General features: G+C 37.7%; 1 protein-coding gene across 1 annotated transcript in view; it reads left to right on the plus strand.

Annotated features, from left to right (window-relative positions):
- The window catches only part of CNTNAP5 (contactin associated protein family member 5), a 974,910-nt gene that overhangs the window by 525,193 nt on the left and 428,820 nt on the right, over nt 1-20,897 (plus strand). Inside the window, 1 exon segment of the mRNA XM_043992699.1 lies at nt 16,463-16,569. Within this exon segment, the coding sequence (XP_043848634.1) occupies nt 16,463-16,569 (107 nt within the window).

Below are 20,897 nucleotides of genomic sequence, written 5' to 3' on the forward strand. Positions count from 1 at the left end.
TTATGCAAAAAACACTACTCTTTGGGATCATTAATGGATTGTTAAATTTATGTTTCAGAGATAGGATCACTACAATTCTCTATTTCTTATTCTACTAATCTTGGTAATTTATTTTTGGTAAATTGTTTATGTGTCTTGATTCCATTTTAATCTTCAATTTTAATTGCATATATTTAGGGAAATAATTCCTTAACAATTTCCTGAATTTCTTCTTCATATGGTGTGAATTTTCCTTTTTTGATTCTTAAATAGGATAGCCTCTGTTTTTTAGATCAAATTTCTAATGCTTTGGTTATTTTGTTTGTCTTTTCTGCAAACTGTTTCCTAGATTTAATAACAATGTTCAAAAATTGTTTATCTCTTCTTTGATTTCTAAAATATCTGTTTTGGGGGTTTTTAAATATTGCTTTTCTAACTGTCTTTTTTAAAAGTTGCATTATTAATCTATAAAATTACAACATCATAAAATCATAGATTTAGATCTTTTTTGGGGTAGGGGTAGGGGTACTGGCTTTGTCCAGAATCTCTCAGGTAGATATATTTCCTGCAAGTTATAGCATCTATTCCAACCTAATATCCCATGATTCATATATAATGATCTTCCACAACAGCAAAGGAGTCTTCTCACTTTGTTTCTAGATCATATATTAATGCTTTCCTGATACTTTGTGGGTTATTGTTCTAATTCTTACATTCCCCACCATATTTGAATGTCCATTTTTCATCTTTTTTTTCTTTTTAACATGTCTTTTGAGACCTAACTAAAGTCTTACCTTTCAATGAAGCCTTCCCTAATTAGCATAGGGCCAAGTAGATCTCTTGGTTTCCTTACCTTGTATAGCACTCACTCCCCTATACCACACCTTCATCACTAATTCATTGTCCTTATTTTCTAAACTAATCAATAACTTTCTTGACTAAGGACTTATTGCTTTGATTTCTTCCTACTTATCCCTATCACTAGCCTAATCATTCATGCTGTAAAAGAAGGATGTAGGGTATGTTCAGTGAAGATTAGTACCTCTGTTAAGAGGGCTGGCAAGCCCTTTTAAGGTCTGCTTTCCACCTTTAGTGTCTACCTGATTTGATTCATCTAACTCTTACCTTTGTTTCCAAGAAGCTCTAGCATGTGCAGCAGCCAAACCCCAGTAAACCATTTCAGCAGACAGGCTAAACCAGGTTGAGGGGAACCAAATGGTGTTAAACCCACTAGTAAGTTGGGGAGGGGGGTGTCTACCCCAAGCATGTGAAAACTTCCCCTGGTACACTGGGCAGATGAGAAAAATTTGTTCCAACAGCCATGAAGACAGGTGAAATAGGTGCTGTGGAGTGCTTAGAGCTTGGTTGGATGTTGAAGATGCCAAGGTCATCCACTGCATCTTGAACTATCATCAGTCATATTGAATCTATCCTGCCACTGGACTGTGACTGAAAGAGAGTCATGTAACTTCATGCAAATTTGCCTCACCTAAATCCAATTTATGCATGAGTCAAAAGACATCAACCCTACTATTTTACCATTTTTCCCTATTTCAAAATCCTGTGGCAAAAGGCAAGTGATGAAGCAGCAGGTGTGGATACACTAGGAGCTGTAGTCATAACCCTGCAGACAAGTGGCCCAGGCCATAGGGTTGTCTTCTTACTGGAAGTAGCAGTAAGATTTGGCAGCCCCCTGAGTGTCTGACCTCACTGCTTACCTCCTAGTGCCCTAAAATTGTCTGCTTACCCAACCCTGGCCTGACTACCTTGGCAGGTGGGAATCCCACTATGTGGTCAAAACACACACACACACACACACACACACACACACAGAAACATGTACAAAATCTTCTGCAAGGAACATTGTATTGACTCCATCAATATATGGAATGTCCACAGACTTGTAGACAATACAAACTCCAGCAGACCTGAAAGAAAAACAGCTTTTGTTGTGAGAGAACTCAGCAGGTATTGCATGCAAATAGCAGCCCTGAGTGAAACAAGGGTGGCAAATGATGGCCAGCTTACTGACGTCAGGGTTGGATACACATTTTTCAGGATTGCATGCAGTGAAGGGGAGCGCCATGAATCTGGTATAGGTTTTGGAATCAAAATTAATCTAGTCAACAAGCATGAATCCCTACAAAAAGGAGTGAAGAGGAGGCTTAGCATTGTGGTTGCCACTTGCAAAAAAATGCCATGGCACCAACATCAGTACTTATGCTCCCACCATGATGAACTCTGATGAGGCCAAAGAAAAATTTTATGAAGATGTTGAAACCTTTATCATCAGTGTGCCAAAAGAGCACAAGCATGTAATTCTAAGTGACTTTGATCCTAGAAAATCTCAGATTACCAGACATGGCAGAGAATCCTTGGGAGGAATAGAGTTGGAAACAGCAACAGCAATGGTCACTTACTACTGAGGACTTGTGCATCTCATGACTTTCTCATCACCAACATTGTATTCCATTTACTTAAATGCATTAAAATTTCATGAATTTACCCTCCCAGGAAATATTGACATTGAATAGAGTATGTTATTATAAGGAGAAGAGATAGGATGTGAGAGTGACAAAAGATAATGCATGGAGAATGCTGGTCTGATCATAGACATCCTCTCCAAGCTAAATATTCACATAAAAAAAAACAGCAGCACCAAGGCAAAATGACTACCTGAAGATAATGTCAACAAATTGGAACACTTCTCTGGGCAGGAACACTTTATTCCTAACTTGGAGGGAAAGCTGAATGAACACACAATTGTCAACAGTGGAGCAGAAATGGAGTATACAACTCTCAGAGATTTGGAGTACAGCATTTCATTTGCTCATCTAGATCAAAATGCTTGCAAATATCAAGACTGGTTTGATAAAAAATAATGGGGAAATTCAGAAGCTACTAAATGAAAAACAAGAAATCCACAGGGTTTACCAGCTGGATAGTTCATCCATCACTAAGAAGGCAGCATTTACTTCCATCAAAAGTAAAGTACACGTGAAGCTGAGAGAAATGCAGGATTCTTGACTCAGTAAGAAGGCAGCTAAAATTCAGTTTTATCCTGATACTAACAATCCAAAGCATATTTATGATGCCCTGAAAGTTATTTATGGGCCAAATGCATATATGGTGCATCTCAACTACTCAGTGCTGTTGGAGCGCTGATTAGTGATAAGGATATGATCTTGGAGAGATGGGTTAAACACTTTATTCTCATCAAATAATGCTGAAGTCATTGACCATTTACCTCAGATTGAAGAAAACCTCTCTAGACAAATTTCCAACTGAAGAAGAGGTTTTGAATTCCATTAGGCTCCTCTCCTGTAGCAGAGGAACTGTTTTTGATTCTATTCTAGCTGAAATTTACAAGGTCAGGGGCCATTGCTGAGATGCAACAAAGTATGGTTTGATTCTCTCTTGCTTATGCTAATTTTGGACTAACAACACCAAAAAAACACATGTGCTCCATCACCCAGCACTATACCATCTCTATATGGAACCACATAAGTAACAGCAAATGTAGAAATTTTGAATACTGTGGAAAAGTTCACTTTATACTTTCCAGGGATGTATACATTGATAATGAGGTTCAATCACACATTGCCAGAGCTGGCTCAGTATTTGGGAGGCTCCAAAGGAAAGTGTGGTAGAGAAGACCTGTTAGACTGTCTACCAGACAGAAGATCTATAGAGCTATTGTGCTGACCTCATTGATGTATGCCTATGAAACCTGGACAGTATACCAGTGCCATGCCAGGAAATTGAATTACTTCCATTTGAATTGTCTTAGGAAGATTCTGAAGATCGTTTGGCAGTATAAGGCACCAGACACTGAGGTACTTTCAAGTTAAGCTGCCAAGCACTTAAACTCTACTACAGAGAGCACAACTCTGATGGCTGGCCACAGTGTTCAAATGCCAAACTTATGCTTACCTAAAAGACTATTTTATGGAGAATTCACAGAAGGCAAGAACTCACATGGTGGTCAGAAAAAGTGATATAAAGACATTCTCACGGTCTCTTTTGAGAACTTTAGAATTGATTGCATGACATGCAAGACACTGGCACAGGACCACCAAGCATGGTGTGCCCTCATCAGAGAAGGTGATGTGTTCTATGAGAAAAGTAGAATTGAAATAGCTCAAAACAAACATGAGATGCATCAATTCAGAGAAGCCAACCCAAATATTCACATGATTTATTTGTGCCCAACCTGTGGTAGATCATTCTCGTCTGATCAGCCACAGTCAGTCAGAAACTGTAATTTGACTCTAACATAATGATGTCATTTTCATCCTCTTTGAAAATGGACAGCAACCAACTGTAAGAGAACTCAGTTAAAATTTATTACGTTCTATTATTTGAAGTTGTGACATGGTATTGTGCAAAAACAGTGATGTTTGAGTTAGAAGACTTTTTTCTTTTTCTTTTTTTTTTGAGTCCTGATTGTGATTCTTCCCAGCTGTGTGAAATGGGCATATTTATGAGAAAAGGGGATTTAATTCAATTAGAGAAGCACTTAGTAATTGCTTACTTTGTGTTAGGTACTATACTGGGTACTGAATACACAGTGGCAATATGGACAGTTCCTGACCTCAAAAAGCATACATTATACTTTGGGGGAGGGGATAGCACAGAGATACAAAATGTATATGGTTAGTTAAATACAAAGAGAGTAAATATAAGAGATAATAATATTTGTACCATTTATTATATATTAGGGAGGTTATTGTGAGCAAAATGTTTAATAAAATACTACATTAAATGTTAAGTATTATCTAAATACCACCAGCATCATCATTATCATGCAATATTGCTGTTATTGAGACAGAAACATTTCAGGTGATATCTTCTGAACTTCAATATTGGGGCAAGGCCTGCCATTTAATATTCTACATAAAACAGACTCAGCAGGACCTAATGATATAGAACCCCATGTAAGTTAGTTTAGGCAATGAAGGCAGCTGGTGATAGAAAAGAGAGTTAGACCTTGAATCAGAATGATTCAAATTCAAATCAAGATTTAGCTACTTGCTAGCTATGTGACCCTGGTCAAGTAATTTAATCTCCTCAATTTTAAAATGGGGTATAATAACACCAATCTCACAGTGTTGTTGTGAGGATCAAATGAGATAATAATTTTAAAACCATTTTGCCCAATGCCTGGCACATAATAGGTACTATATAAATGGTTAATCCCTTCCCCCCTTTCTCCCCTCAATGGATAATTATCAAATATGAAGTTATAAGATCACATTGCTGTCATGGATTAATAATTTTTACTGTGAGAGTGAGGAAACAGAGGTTCAAGATTTTTTTTTTTGAGACAGTGAGGGTTAAGTTATTTTCCCAGGGTCACACAGCTGGTAAGTATCAAGTGTCTGAAACCGTATTTGAACTCAGGTCCTCCTGAATCCAGGACCAGTGGTTTATCCACTGTTCCACCTAGCTGCCTCCTCAAGATTCTTTTCCCCCCTCTTATATCCCCTTGCCTCCTCTCCTATTATCCTCCTTTCCTTTCCTTTAGCAACCGGCATTAAATACAGAAGCAATAGGAATTACCAAACTTTATATCTATGATTATGACTGACTGTTGTCTTGGGGTTTTAATTTCTTGGGCCTCCTCATCATGTACTGATGGTTGGAGAAGACCCTATAAGGGATTCTTAAATATTATGGTGATAATTGAAACAGTCATGTGGAAAGAAATTCAATTGAATTGAGAATACTTTCTTTCTTCAATTTTTGTTACAAGATTTTTGTATTATTATTATTGTTGTTGTTTTTGTTATAGGTCCTTTGTTTTTGCTGTGCAGGTAACAGTTTGGATTTAAGAAGACATGCATAGAATGATATTATTTGCTAACCACTGTCTGTAAACAGGACTAGTCTCCATGCTGTAAAAGTTTTGTATACCGTAAAGGGGTCATATTTTCCCCCTTTCTGGTCTGCAAAACTTTGACAACCAAAGAGCTTACTTCTTCAAACAAACAAAACTTGGTTCCTCTTCCTGGTGTTTTCTTTTTTATTATCCCAAGCTACTTCTTTTCCTCAATTCCAGAATCTGACACAATTCTTTGTATATAGTAGCACTTAGGAAATTAATCTGTAATGCATGATTACATTGCATTGCATCCTGACCTCATTCTCTAAAATTCCAAGAGCTAATGCTTTGAGGTTTCAAAAGATGAAATCATATGCAAGAAAGAATCCAGTTGTTTTACCAACCTACAGTATAGTTTCATTGTAAAACACTGTTCTAGATTTTGCAAATTAAGGGCATTATACCTTAAATAGATATCTCCTCTCACTCAACTAATTATTTTTAATTCAAGTAGCTATGTACTCTCTTCTTTTTCTCTCTTCATGCTGGTTCACAGTCTTTAGCCATGCCAGTGGGGTGGGGGAGGGGGGAGAGTACCAGTTAAAATGGACTGAGTAAAGAATATGAAATTAATAATTGTAAAATTAGGTTCTTTGAGCAAACAAATTAGGGTTATGAATTTTTTATTTTGGGTGACTTCAGCACAGATGAATTTTAGTAATAACAATATACTCTGAACCAAAATGAACTAAGCATTTAGGGCAGAGGCCTACAAGTTGGATATATTAGAAGTTCTTCTTTCCAAATGCTATTTTGAAAAAGCAATAATGACTAAAACATTGATTTTTTTCACAACAGAGACAAAGAAATGATCCTGCTTCTATTTCTAGTGTTGATGTTAGTATATTAAGACCTGAATCAAAGGCCTTATTTAGATTGATGGATTTTTTTTTCTGTGTGATTTATGCTGTTTCAGTATTTCTTTACCATCAATATTGCTCAAAAGTGATTTAGATATCCTTCTAATTTTACATATATGGGTATATATTTTGGTTAAATAAGGCAGCTTTATGAGGCCAGAGAGTCAGAAAGACCTGTGTTCAAATCTTGCTTTGGAAATATCCTGACTTGAGGACCCTGATCATGTACTTACCTGGTGGAGACTCCTTTATAACTTTGTATGATGATAAGCTGTGGAACACGCGTTGACAGGCATTTTCTTTTCATGTTGCTTCAAGCACAGATGATATCTCAGATCTACTAAAATGTTTTTAAAAGTTTTAATTGCAACTAAGAAGCATACATTTAGCTTCTGTTTAGTTTTCTTTATGGTATTTATGGTTTAAGCTCTCTGTGTGCTAGTAGGTAGGGACTCCATTAGTGATAGAGACTTTTTTATCCTTTCTGCCAATGCATATCATTCAATTGTTAAGCTCTTTTAGATTTTTTTTTTCATTTTTCTTAGAACAGTGTCTTCAACATTTTTTGGGGGGGTGGGGAGATGGGGTGGGCCTAGGGCCTGAGATTTGTTAGCATGTTGAACTCCTTCCTTCAATGAAGATCTGCAACTCACCTGTAATCCATAGTCTTTGAGTCCTTCCTGGAAAATTAGTTCCGTGGGGGAAGCAAGTGGTTTAAGGGTCTTACCAGGACCTCAAGTTCAGTGTGTCATAAGCAAGTTCTAAACTTTTATCTTCCTACTATTGCCTAGCAGATGTCCCTTTGGAGGTCAGTTTTCCTGATTAGCCCTGGGTAAAAATGATTCTTTCTGTCACCAGATGCTATTCTCAGGGGCTCTTTCAGGACATGATCTCTTGAGTTCCAGGTTCTCCGTCTTCCCCTCCCCTTTCTCCACCCATCCCCTTTCAGGAATGACAAAACCTCCAAACCCTGTGATACTAAGCAACCTTTCTGTTTGAAGGAATGATTTTAACTAGTTTCAAGTGACTTCCTTTCTCCACCAAGTCAGAAATCTCAAAATATGGATTATTCATAATAGTAATAGAATCATCTCCATTCTGATGCAATTTGTTGTTTGCTAGTTGAACAGGATGATAGGGAGGGGCATCTCTGATCCAGGGTCTCCAGTTCCTGCTGGGACAGGGGCCAAGAGACTAGAGGAGGTGAGTAGACAAGGAAGAGGTTAGGGAATTCTCACTGGTAGTTAGAAGGCCCCAGGCTTATCCGATTACTGCTCTTCACCAGTCTCTGACTTCCTGCCCAGAGGGAACAAACTGTGGGAGGAGGCTCCCTTCCTAAGAGAAGTGGTTCTTGTTATTCAGTTTTTTTCAATCCTGACTCTTTGTGACCCCATTTAAGGTTTTCTTGGCAGAGATCCTCTGGTAGTTTGCCTTTTCCTCCTCCCGCTCATTTTATAGATGAGGAAACTGAAGCAAACAAGGTTAAGTGACTTGCCCAGGGTCAAACAACTATTAAATGTCTGAAGCCAGATCTGAACTCAGGAAAATGAGTCTTCCTGATTCTAGGCCCTGTGCTCAATCCACTGTGCCCCCTAGCTGCCCTCTGTAAGTTCCATAGAGTGGTGGCTGCAGGAATTGAAACAGAAACCTTGAGGAATTGCTGAAGCAATTGCTCCTGAGAATGTGGTTTGATGGAGTCAGGTTGAAAAGCTCTTGGCTTTAGACTTCCATGGCTTGGAGGAACTTTCTGAGTTCCTCCTTTTATAAAGCCAACTAAAAATGTTCAAAGCCCCAGAAGGCATATGCTCTTTGTTCCATTTTGGATGGTTGAGATGGATATTTATTTGCACTTGATCTTGTAAAGTTAAATTCCCCTAGGAGATAGTTTCCACAAGAGATTCTGGAAGGGAGGAGGTGAAGTTCCTAAAAGAAATGGATTTGATAGATTGGATTTATTCATACATATACCTCCCCTGCCCTGCCATATTATAAATTCAGAATGTCCCTAGGTCAATTAGATCCCACCTTCTGGGTGGATCACCACCAGATTGTCTTCTGAATTTAGCTATGAGCTTCCTCCACCATGAAATAATAAAAGTGTTGACTGATCAATTTGTGAAATTGAACATGATATTGAAACAATATTGGTTTGGGCAAATACTGTTCTCAGTGCAGGTTGTCACCCTGGGAACAGGAAAAGTCACAGAACCCACCACTGCCCTGTTAGGTGGGCAGAGAGGAATGACACTATACTGTGGAAATTTATTTTGATTTGGGGACCCTACCTTTAGGCTGAGATTAGAAAGCCTTAGGCCCTTAGGGTCTCTCCCCCTCCTCCTCAGCTTCAGCTGAGCAAAAAAGCCCCGTGGGCTATACAAGATGACAGGTCAGACAGCTGGGGGAAAAAAGCCCCCAGCTCCCTCTGACCTGAGCCGAGCTATCTGAAGGATCCCGGATGGCCTGTGCTGAGGCATGAGGCTCGAGAGCACACACCTTCCCCCCACCCCACAGCTGCAGCTCTGGCTGGCGGATTAGCTTGGTCTGTAGGGGCGAAGGAAGCCCCGAGATTTGAGTGGAGAGAAGGAAGAAAAGGTATATATAGACCTGGGAGTGAGACAGGAGGGGGGAGATGGACTAGAAAAAGAAGGAGCGAGGACGGACTAGATAGAGAGACAAGATTGAGGAGGGGCTGACTAGAGGGCAGCACGGACAAGGACGGAGGAGAGTTCGGTTCAGAAAAGGAGAGACTGGGCTGACAAGGTTACGGTTGTTAATACAAACCAGGGAAAGTGTAACGTGCCCTGAGGCCGGAGGCGGCTAAGGCCCTTATTGTATTCAAGAAGTTAGAGGGCAGCAGGTGGGAAAGAGACACAGTGAAAAGGGACCGCAGGAAAGCAGTCAGGTTGTACATTTTATTTCCCTGTATTCTTTTTTTTTTTTTTTTATTACGGGGCAATGGGGTTAAGTGACTTGCCCAGGGTCACACAGCCAGTAAGTGTCAAGTGTCTGAGGCCGAATTTGAACTCAGGAACTCCTGAATCCAGGGCCGGTGCTTTATCCACTGTGCCACCTAGCCGCCCCATATTTCCCTGTATTCTTAATTTTCAACAGTATCTCATAAATAAACTCTGCTTGGATTATTTAGTTAAGAGGCTTCTTAATCCTGTGCTTATCAATTTGGGAGTGGAGCAGTGTGGTGGAACTTTATAAACAGCCCACATTAAATTAAGGAAGTCAGATAGCCAGCAAGTCAAAAGTCCCAAGATTAGTCATCCACAGATTAGGCCCCCCCCAAAATTAGGCTAATCAATTCAAAAATATTTCACAATACCAAGGAGGGACCTTTGGGTGTAGCTCCTGAAACTTGGGGTTGATAAGAAAGTAACTGATAGCCAATCTACAGGGATGCTTATAAAACTGAATGTAGAAATTAAGCACCAGGGCATAAGAGCCCCTCAGTCCCACCCAAGCCGGAAGTACCCTTTAAAGCCCATGCTTCATTTGGATTATTCAGAGGTTGCTGTGGAAGGTAGTCCATGGAAGGAAGGAGTGCTATATGCTCAGTATTGATGTGTGTATACTTTTAGCAGCCTCTAGACATGTTACTGCCACTATACAATAATAGGTCTCTTCAGGGGTGGGTTGTAAAAAGATATTTTTTTTCTTTCATGATGGAGAAAGGAAGCTGGAGTACTTTCTTATGCCAGATCCTCTTGCAACAGCCTTGTGTTACCTGTGAGAAAGGCAGATGGTACCTGACATTTTACAGTTACTAAAGGGAGCTGAAAAAAAAGTCATGTCTATTACTACAGAAATTCCTGATCCTGTCAATATTGTAGAACCAGTGGCCAAGGCCCAGGGTGAGTGGTATGGGGCTATCAATTTTGTTAATGCATTTTTTCCCCTTTATTTATATGGCTGAAAGTCATCAGTAATAGTTTGCTTTCACCTAGAGAAGCATTCAATACACTCACCATCCTTCCTTAGGACTACCTCAATTCTCCTTTATACTCCTACATTTTGGTGGGTGGAGACCTGAAAAAGTCCTCCCTTCTTGAGGGCATTGGTATACACACCTATACTGATGTACTAATGTTGACTGGACCAGATGAGGCCATAGCAGCAGAGGCCCTAGATAAGATGGTGACATATATGAGAATAAGAAGTGGGAAATCAATTCTATGAAAATTGCAGGTCAGGAACAATTGGTCAAGTTTTGGGAAATAGAGTGAGAAAGGAAAGCCCAGAGGATTCCAGGTACAGTTCAGAATAAGCTACTGACATTTGATTTCCCACAATCTAAGAAGGAAGCCCAGAAACTTACAGGATGCTTTAGAAAACCCACAATGCCTACCTGGATATTCTGATGGCCCCCATTTACTGAGTTACTGACAAGGCTTTGTCTTTCAGGTGGGGCTCAGAATAGGCTATAGCCTTCAAAGATATAAAATGGATTGTCCCACTGTGTCTCCCCTTGGGCTCTTTCAGCAATGTAAAGTTTATGTTTCTGGATATCTCAGTCCATAAAGATAAGGCTGGATGAAGTCTTTGGCTGGCACCAAGGGTGGTCAGAAAAAGCCTTTGTTTTAGATCTCTGGGTTCCCCAGAACATATAGTTATTATAATACTTTTAAAAAGTAGTTGCTCACCTCTTACTGAACCCAAGTTGCTACTGAACAGATGGCAATGCATAATATAATCATCATTTGTTCAGAATTCACTATTATTGGCTGGACAAGGCAAGATAGTCCCTCTAGCAGAACATGGAGATCAGAGGAGGCTTTGATTGATAAATGTAAATTGTAAATTAGAAACCATGTTTTCTTGGGTTCCTCTGGTATTTGTGCTTCATAAGCAGATGGTGACTATGCCAGAGACTGAGACCTCCAGTTTAGACTCTGGTATACTGCCTCTTCCACTGGCTTAGAGGACTCCAACATATAATAAGGACCTGGATCCTGAAGAATGCCATTCATCCTAGTTATCTAATGCTTCCATCTACTACAAGGAGGCATGTGAAATGGACTTTGATAGCCACTCATTTGACAACAGGAGAGACCCTTGGAAATAGGGATATTGGCAATTCCTTCTAGCTGGTTGAGTCCAGGCTGCAAAACTGATATGTAAAAGAGCCTTGAGGAATGGTTTGAAGAGATCTTCATCTATATTAGTCCAGAGAATGGGGCCATTGATCTCACCAAGAGGTCTGGAACCTGGAGAACACAGAAGTGGACAATCAAAGGTTTGTCCCTTTGGGGTTAAGCCCGATGGAGGAATTTTTGCTGATGCTTCCCACTGCATGTAGTTGTTTGTGGGATGCCCATCAGAGGCATATGCTAAAAAACAAATGAACCAAAAAAGCAGATTGAAGCTATTAAAAGAGAAGCAGGGGTTGAAGAGTGTGTCCAGTGTCAATTTGAAAATTCCAGTGGTAATACCATGCTGCGCTGGGCAAGAGACCACATGAGCACTCTCATAAAATAAGAAATCATATGATCTTTCCTCCCCTCAGAAAATCTTTTGGACTATGACCAATAAAAAACCAACCCCAAAACAATAACAACAGCAACAAACCACCAATCCATGTGGGCTCTGCTAATATTATGTCCTTGTTGCAAATCCTTTCTGTATGTGAGAAAGAAAACCTCCTCCTTTCTTAAATATTCAATGACTCATGAATGCCTCATTTTATTCCAACATCAAATCTGAACTAGAGAGAGTGCTGACTTTAGAGTCATACCTACAACAACTGCCTTCCTCTCCTCCCATCTGAATTTCCCCAACTCCTTGCATCTCTCCAGAGAAATTTTATACAGTAGAAAGTTCCATCCTCCAGAACAAATCCCACAATACCTTTAGCTCTTTTCAAGCTAGGGAGAAATACAGTTCTCAAGGTCTTAAAAACTAAGCCCTCTTTACAAGTAAACTAGTCCAGGTCTTGCCCAAATAACTATTACACTATCTCAAAACCTGGTCCATTTTACATTATGTCAAGTTGCCTCATCTTGCACATAGTATGTACCTAATAAATCATTGTTTGTTAGAGAATTGTACTGAGACTATAGTTGTCTCCTCCAAAGATGTCTTTCTTGCTTAAACATACTCATTGACTTTTTATCCCTTTTTATGCCCAAAGGCACTTATATGTAATATTCACTCTTCTGTCTTTAACATACCCTGAAATTCACATTTATCTACTCTTCTTTAACATGTTTTAAGTTCCCTAGGGTCAGGGACTATTATTGCTACATTTTAAAAATACTTGCTTCATTACCTCTGAAAAACTCCAAGTACACAGTAAAATGCTTAGCAAGTATCAACTAAAAACAAAAACAAAAATTAAAAACAACAACAACCAAAGTCAATCGGGCATAGCATAAAGTATGTTGAATTTGAAGTCAGATACCTGGGTTCTCTGTCAATAATTGCTCATCCTATTTTGAGCAAAGTATTTTTCCTTTCTGGGTTTCACTCTTATCATCTACATATAAGAAATAAGGATTTTGGAACAGATGGTCTTTGAGAACATCTCTGTCTCTAACCCTATGATGCTAAGATAGCAAAGAAGTAATAAAGGGACTGCAGGAAGGAAACATCTCTAGGAATTGGAAGTCATAGTTTCACTATGTATTCATAGACTTGACTTTGATTCTCTATCTGTAAAATGTGGATAACAGCACTGACAATAGGGTATTAATGCAATCTGCCTATTGAAATTGTTTTATGCTATTTTACATTCACATATCTTTTGTACTTATTTATCCATAGAAAGGTTTCATTTATTTCCCTCCTCCAGTAAAATTGTAATATCCTTGAGGGAAGGCCTTTTTTGTTGTTGCTGTTGTTTTCTTTGTATTTCTAAAAGCTAAGACACCATCTTACATAGAGTAAGTAGTAGTATTTTTTACATTTGTTTTATTTATTTTATTTATTTATTTATTTTTTTGCGGGGCAGTGGGGGTTAAGTGACTTGCCCAGGGTCACATACCTAATAAGTGTCAAGTGTCGGGGCCAGATTTGAACTCAGGTGCTCCTGAATCCAGAACTGGTGCTTTATCCACTGAGCCATCTAGCTGCCCCCAGTAGTATTTTTTTTACTTGAATTATTTGTAAAATAAAAGTCCTCCATAGATAAGATGCACAATTACTAATTAAATTTCTCAATACTACCTGTTAGAGAAGGCAGAGCCAAGATGGTAGAATACAGGAGCAACCCAGCTAAATTCTACCAACATTCCCCTCCAAACAACTTTAAAATAGCACCTCAAATCAAATTTTGGAGGTGGGAGCGAACAAACAACTCTGGGGTACCATTTCTTACCTATTAGAAATGACAAATTCTGGAGGGAATGAGGGAAAATAGAGTTTTAAACTAATCCAATAATTCTGGAGAACAATTTGGAACTATGTCCAGGACTATAAAAATGTGTGTACCCTTTGACCCAGCAATACCATTTCTAGGTCTGTATCCCAAAGAGAGCAAAGAAAAAAGAAAAGGACCTATATGTACAAAAATATTTATGGCATCTCTTTTTGTGGTCATAAATAATTGGAAATTGAAGGATTAATCATCAATTTAGGAATAACTGAAAAATTTGTGACATGATTTCGATGGAGTACTATTATGCTATAGGAAATGACAAAGGAGGAGAAAGTGATTTGCTAAAAAACTAAATTAAACTAAACTAGAAAAACTTAGAAGAATTCTACACGATGTAAACTGAAATGAGAAAAACTGTGAGATCAGTATGCACAGTAACAGCAATATCATAATGATGATCAACTGTGAAAGAGTGGGCTACTCTGATCAATACAACGATCCAAGACAATTCCAAAAGACTCATGATGAAAAAACAAAAAAACAAATGCTTTCTCCTTCCAGAGACAGAACTGATGAACTTGAGTACAAATTGAAGCGAAACTTCCTCGCTGTAATTTTACTTTGCTTTTAAAATTTGCAATATAATAATATGAAAATATGTTTGTAATTATTTTGTATGTTTAATTTATAATATAGTCCTTACCTTCTCAATGGGTGGGGAAAGATTTTGAACTTAAAATTTACAAAGTAAAGAATGTTAAAAATAAATAAATACATATTTCAAAAATGATCAACAGTTTAGAAAAGATACTTTAAGCAGCCACATTATTTTGATTTACACTCATTAAGACTGCAATATGCCAAATTATTATATTATAAACCATGTTGTCTATCCTTTGTTTTTATTCTCCTTTGGAAAAAAGGAGAAAAGCAAATTGAATCAGTATTTTCATTGGATTTCAATACATCAGAATAGATTTTAATTCATATATTAAAAAAATGTTGAATATATCTTAAACTTGATGAACTGGTATGACAGCAACTTCAGGGATCTGGGGCCCGTAACTGAATCCAGGTAGAAACCCCCAAATACCCTAAACAACATGAAACAGGAAATAAAATTTAAAAAAAGAATATTGGACAGGAGAGGCTGAAGAAGGGACTGGTTGAATTGATTAAATTGTCTTAGTAGGCAAGCATAAATGCCCTCAATGGAAACAAGTTACTGAACTTTGTTCTACTAACATGATTGGAGATACATAGACAAAGAGACAGAGTTAGAGATATAAAGAGAATATTGGTATAGCTGTGATTGTACAATAGAGAATCATCCTGGTACAATGTGAATAACAATGCATTTGAAGTCAGAGGATCTGGGTTAACATCCTTGCCCAGCTAATTACTACCTGTGTAATTCCGGGCAAGTGACTTAACCTTTCTAACATTCATCTTTTTCTTCTGTAATATGAGGGGATTTTATTATATATCCACTGGGGTCCCATCCCACTCTAAACCACATCCTATCCTATAGACTTAGTCAACTTTTATTTCTATTCTGGACATTTATTTGGCATCACGTAGCTGGGGATATATTCATTACAGAACAATAGCTCGCTCAGCACAAATACATGTTTGCTGTGCTGAGCAGAAACTTTCTAATAATACATCTGAACACATGCTGGGATATTAGTTTCTGTTTTTAAAATAATCATTGCTGAAAAATTTCATTCATCAATACACAGGACTTGTAGGGGATAAATCCTGTTGTTAATTCCACTTGCCATACAAACGACTAAGATCACAGTGCACCCTTTAGCTCTCCCCTACTGTTGCTCACCCTTTGATATCTGGCTAAGGAGATTTTGTGACTTTTCCAAAATTTTCATGATACTAATGAGTTAAATGAATTCCAATCTTGTCAGTTTTAAATTGTTTATTTTTGTTTACTTTTATTCTTCTTCCGTGTTCATTTAAACTGAGCTTTTGGATATACCTCAAAAATGGAGGTGGGAGTGGTAGTAGATATTAACTGAGTCATCTGTTATTTCCCTGTGGCCCTCCAGAAGTACCAAAAATTTATTCAAATTCTACAGAGTATCTTCAGCTGTGAACACTCACACCTGCATCCTCCTTACCACCTCCTATTAAATTTGATTGCATTGTTCAACTCATCTTTTAACAAAATCAGGCATGAGAATCAACAGTAGCTCCACATGAAGTCTACCCACTGTTTGTGTGGGGTGCCATGATACTGAACTAACTTAGCCTTTCTCTTGGGTTTATTGAGTGACAGACAAGCTTATGTGGGCAAGCTATTCTGTGAAGATTTATTTTTCCCTTGACAGGTATTGCATATCAACTCATATCCTGTAAAATTAACTGGTCTGTTTTGTATGTTTGTATTTTATGTTTGATCAGATGTTTGCCAAACTACTGTGAACATGGAGGAACATGTACTCAGTCCTGGGCCACCTTTTACTGTAACTGCAGTGACACTGGTTATACTGGAGCCACATGTCATAACTGTAAGTAGGCCTGAAAGATATTCAGAAGAGGTTGTTGTGAATTTGATTAGCAGAGCACGATGGGAGAAACCTGTAATGACATTTATTAATATTATTCAGTCTGTCATGGTTTCAACCACAGTGTGCATCAAGTGATTACTACATGCCCAGCACTACTATCCTAGCAACTTTGTTGAGGAATAAATGTTATATATATATATATATATATATATATATATATATATATATATATATATATATATATATATATATATATATATATATATATATATATATATATATATATATATATATATGCGTGTATATATACATATAAATATGTGTGTACATATATATATATACATACACATATATTTTTTTCCAGTAAAACAACACAGTCTTTGTCCTCTAAGAACCTACACTATCATGGGGGAGACAAAATTATTGTGTACAAACAACTAAGAGTTTAATTAAGTGCTCAATTATATGGTATTATATTAACTGTCAGGGTAATGGAAGTTTAAAGAAGAGAATAGTCAGAACAAATGAATCAGCATTCATTAATTAAGCACCTGCTATCTGTCAGGCACTGTATTAGGTGAAAATTATAGATATAAATACCAAGAGTTGAGATTTGTGTTGTGTGCTAAAGGCTATGCATAATTTGTACAGTTGTAGAAGAGAAAAAGATATAGAAGTGAGGTGGTATGGTGAAACTGCCTTTTTTGTGTCCTCTACCACCTACATTCTTTGAATAACTTTCAGGGTGTTAGGTGCCATGAAATGGAAAGAGAATAGGAGGTCTCTCTGCTTTAGTTGGCAGCTAGGCATAATAAGGAAAAAAAATAATTTCTTTTCCTTTGGGGAACAGTATAAAAATACTATTACTTAAAGGATTTGAATTATTTTCAGTATGGCATTGCCTATAACTAATTGCAAAGCATGGGTGATGAAAAGTGACCTAATAGTCAATATGAGATACATTCAACAATATCTCATTAGTATAAGGAGCCATCACTTTGTCAGCTAAATCTTATGGAATCATAGAATACCAGCTCACGAAGGGACCTTGGTGTCCATCCCCTTCATTTGATGGAAACCCCTTGTCACTTATTTTTTTGTCTATATTTACTTCCTTTCTCACATCCTTAGAAGTATATCTGTAGGGCATATAGACATATGTTTTCTTATTTTGAACCTGGTTATTTCTGTAGCATGTAGTGTCAGAGAGGTGTTTTCTTCTTAGTACTTGTGTCATGCTTCATAACAATGGAGAAAAAAGATGTTAACTTAAAAAAATTAGTTCCTTTACAAGACATTCTTTTACTTGGTAGTGTAGTGAATAAAACTTTTTACTAGAAATTAGTATACCTAGGTCATTGTCTAAGCTCTGTCTATAACTTACTTTGTAACCCTGGACAACTCACTTTCCTTCTTGAGTTCAGAACTTCCTCCTTTACAAAATTAAGGAGCTGAACTACATGCTCTCTAAAGTATTTCCTGCTCTAACATTTCAGAGTTATTTTTTAGGCCCAGAGAGAGCCTGATCTAAAAAACCAGGCAGAGTCTCAGAAATGGTAGCTAAAAATGATCAAAACTAAGGTGATTTTATTCAGAACGGTTCCAGGGAATTGATTAGTATACATCCCCAAGGTGCTTTGCTTTTTAGCAAACACTACTTTTCCTTTTACAATGGGGAAGGGGAATCTTGTATACAGAAGATAACCAAGTGCTTAAAGCTCATGATTTACTACATCTTAAAAATCCTTGTCCCTTTAAATATGTTACATTTACTTTCCTGGAAATATTCCAGATCTTTTATCCAGAGTCTTATGTCTAATAATGCTTGATTGCTTGCATTTTAATCCACTTATTGGGCCAAAAATGCTGGATGTTTTTTATAGAATTGTAGGAACAATCTTCCCCCTCCCAAAGTTGTAAATATGAGAAATAAGTCATGTGAGCTGCTGATTTTTAATAGTACAATAGTAAAGTTGATGAGATGAAAAAGTAAATATGGTACAAAACCAACAAACAAAACCATTCTTTGAAAAAAATAACTCTCATGATTCTGGGAAATCTATCAGTTACTAAAAATGTGGGCTGCAACAGCATAGAAATTCCAAGAATTCACCTGAGCAGACAACTAGAGACAAAGCCAAGGTATCGTGTTACTTTTGACTTTTGCATATATATCAAGGGCTCTCTTGCAAATCATAGATATTCTCTACTTTCTTTTTTCAGCTCTATTCATCGCATTTCTCTTGTCATTGTTTTAAGGTGCCATGTAAAGTATCTTATTAGAGGTGGCATTTTGGCATATTCTCTTAGGCTTGATCAATTAATTAATATGTGTGTTGGGTCTCTCCAGTGTATTCTGTGTTGAGTACTACATGGCTTATAGAAGTCAGGTGTAAGACATGGTCTCCGGCCTTCAGAGTAGTTAGGAAAGTTTCAGGGAAGAGTTTAAACTCAAGGTTAGACATCGAAGATAGGTAGGATTTAGATAGAGAAAAAGAAACAAGGGCCTTTATTCCATGGTAAGAGCTGAATCAGTCTTCTGAATTGTATATCATACCTAGAAGGGAATTCAGGAATCCTCTAGCTTAAGCATCTCATTTAACAGATCAGGAAACTGAGTCTCAGAGTTCAGTGATTTGCTTGGTCCAAGTAGCAGATCTAAGGTTTGAAACCAGGTCCTCTGTGGAAGTGTGATACAGTGGAATAGATGTTGTTGTTTTTTTTTTCACTTCCCTTGGCCTCAGTTTCCTCAAATCCAAAATGTGGGCATTGAATTAGATGGCCTCAGAGGTCTGCTCTTACACTATATCTGTGATACCTTGATCAAATTCTGCTCTTTCCCCCTTACTCTATGATACAGCTGTTAATGAAGGTGATATTCACACAAACTCAGCAAGCCTTCATGCCAGGTGTGTGGCATTAAGTTTGTTTTTCTGGCCTTATACAGAACCAACAATGATGTGAGGCAGCCTAAGGAGTGTGGTGAAAAGTTATTTTAGAAGCTTTGCAATTTGGGCTGCTGCCCAAGATCTTTAGGAAACAGTTTTGATTATGGCCTATTCATTGTGACCTTCAAAATCTTTTTCAGATGAAGAAAATAAAAGTTAATTAGATCTTATACTCCAGGAGAATAACTCTTCCTTCTGGATATTTTCTATCAGTCAATAGCTATTTATGGTGAATCTGCTCTTAGCACTATACGGGACACTGAGTATTTGACAAATGTTTAGGCATCAAACTGACCCAATTTGTCAGAGTAAATGTGTGCTAATGAATGATTCATTATCATTTTCTATTTTCCTAAATATGTGAAGTTCCTCAATCTCAATTTCATTTTCTTTTAGGATGATCAAGTTGCCCCTTCTCCAAATGTCTTCACCTTGTTGTATGCCCTTAATCTTCTTTCATAGTCTAGCTCTTCTGACATGTTAACTGCCTCTTAAGCTCACTTTTCAGTAGGAAAAGAGGATGTCAGCTTTCATCCTCTCCTTCCATCATACACAGCCAAATATAGAGCTCCTCCTGTCAAGCAGTCAATAGCTGCCTATTGATTGGAAGCCCTATCAGTTGTCTGGCTATGAAACACTGTAGTAGTCTGTCATACTCGAACAATCACAATGTTGTAACAATACATGCGTGCTGTCAAAATGGTGCTGCCTTTGGTGTAGGCAGGAATACTTTCACCTGGAAAGAGGACTAGTAGCTAATGAGATGTTAAAGAAGACTAGGGGGCATCTGGTAGCAATTAGACTTTTTGAAAGCATTGCTCATGCTCTTTAGCTCAGATAAATTCTTACCATGATGTTACAAGAGTTTTACACTTGTGGATACCACGGCTTCTTTTCCTTTTCAACTGAAGGGAGCTAAGCAATCCCTTTGGTCCCACCTTCTATTAGCAGAGCTGCTCAATTTGCTCAGCATCCACTGGCTAATGTAAGGTATCAACAAGAAGAGAGTAAGAGAAAAGTCAAAAGAGAATATGAGTGAAAAAAATTGATGAGAAAGAAAAGGCAAAATGATGAAAGAGAGGGGTTAAATAAAATATTCTAAATTGGTAGGATATAATATAGAATGAAAATTATATTAATTGCAGATACCTATATCTATGGTGTGCCTAATTCCATTCTCTCTAGTCCATCTCCCATATACTTGCCTGAATAATCTTCCTTAAACAAGGTTTGACCATATCTATTCTGTGCTTCAGAAGATATAATGCCTTCTGTAGTATTAGGACAATTTGCAAAATCCTTTATTATTTCAACTCCTATACAACATGGTTCCGGTTTGCTTTTCTAAACGTATCAAAGTATTCTTCCCACATTTAATCT

This window comes from Dromiciops gliroides, chromosome 3, assembly GCF_019393635.1.
Source record: "Dromiciops gliroides isolate mDroGli1 chromosome 3, mDroGli1.pri, whole genome shotgun sequence".
NCBI lineage: Eukaryota > Metazoa > Chordata > Mammalia > Microbiotheria > Microbiotheriidae > Dromiciops > Dromiciops gliroides.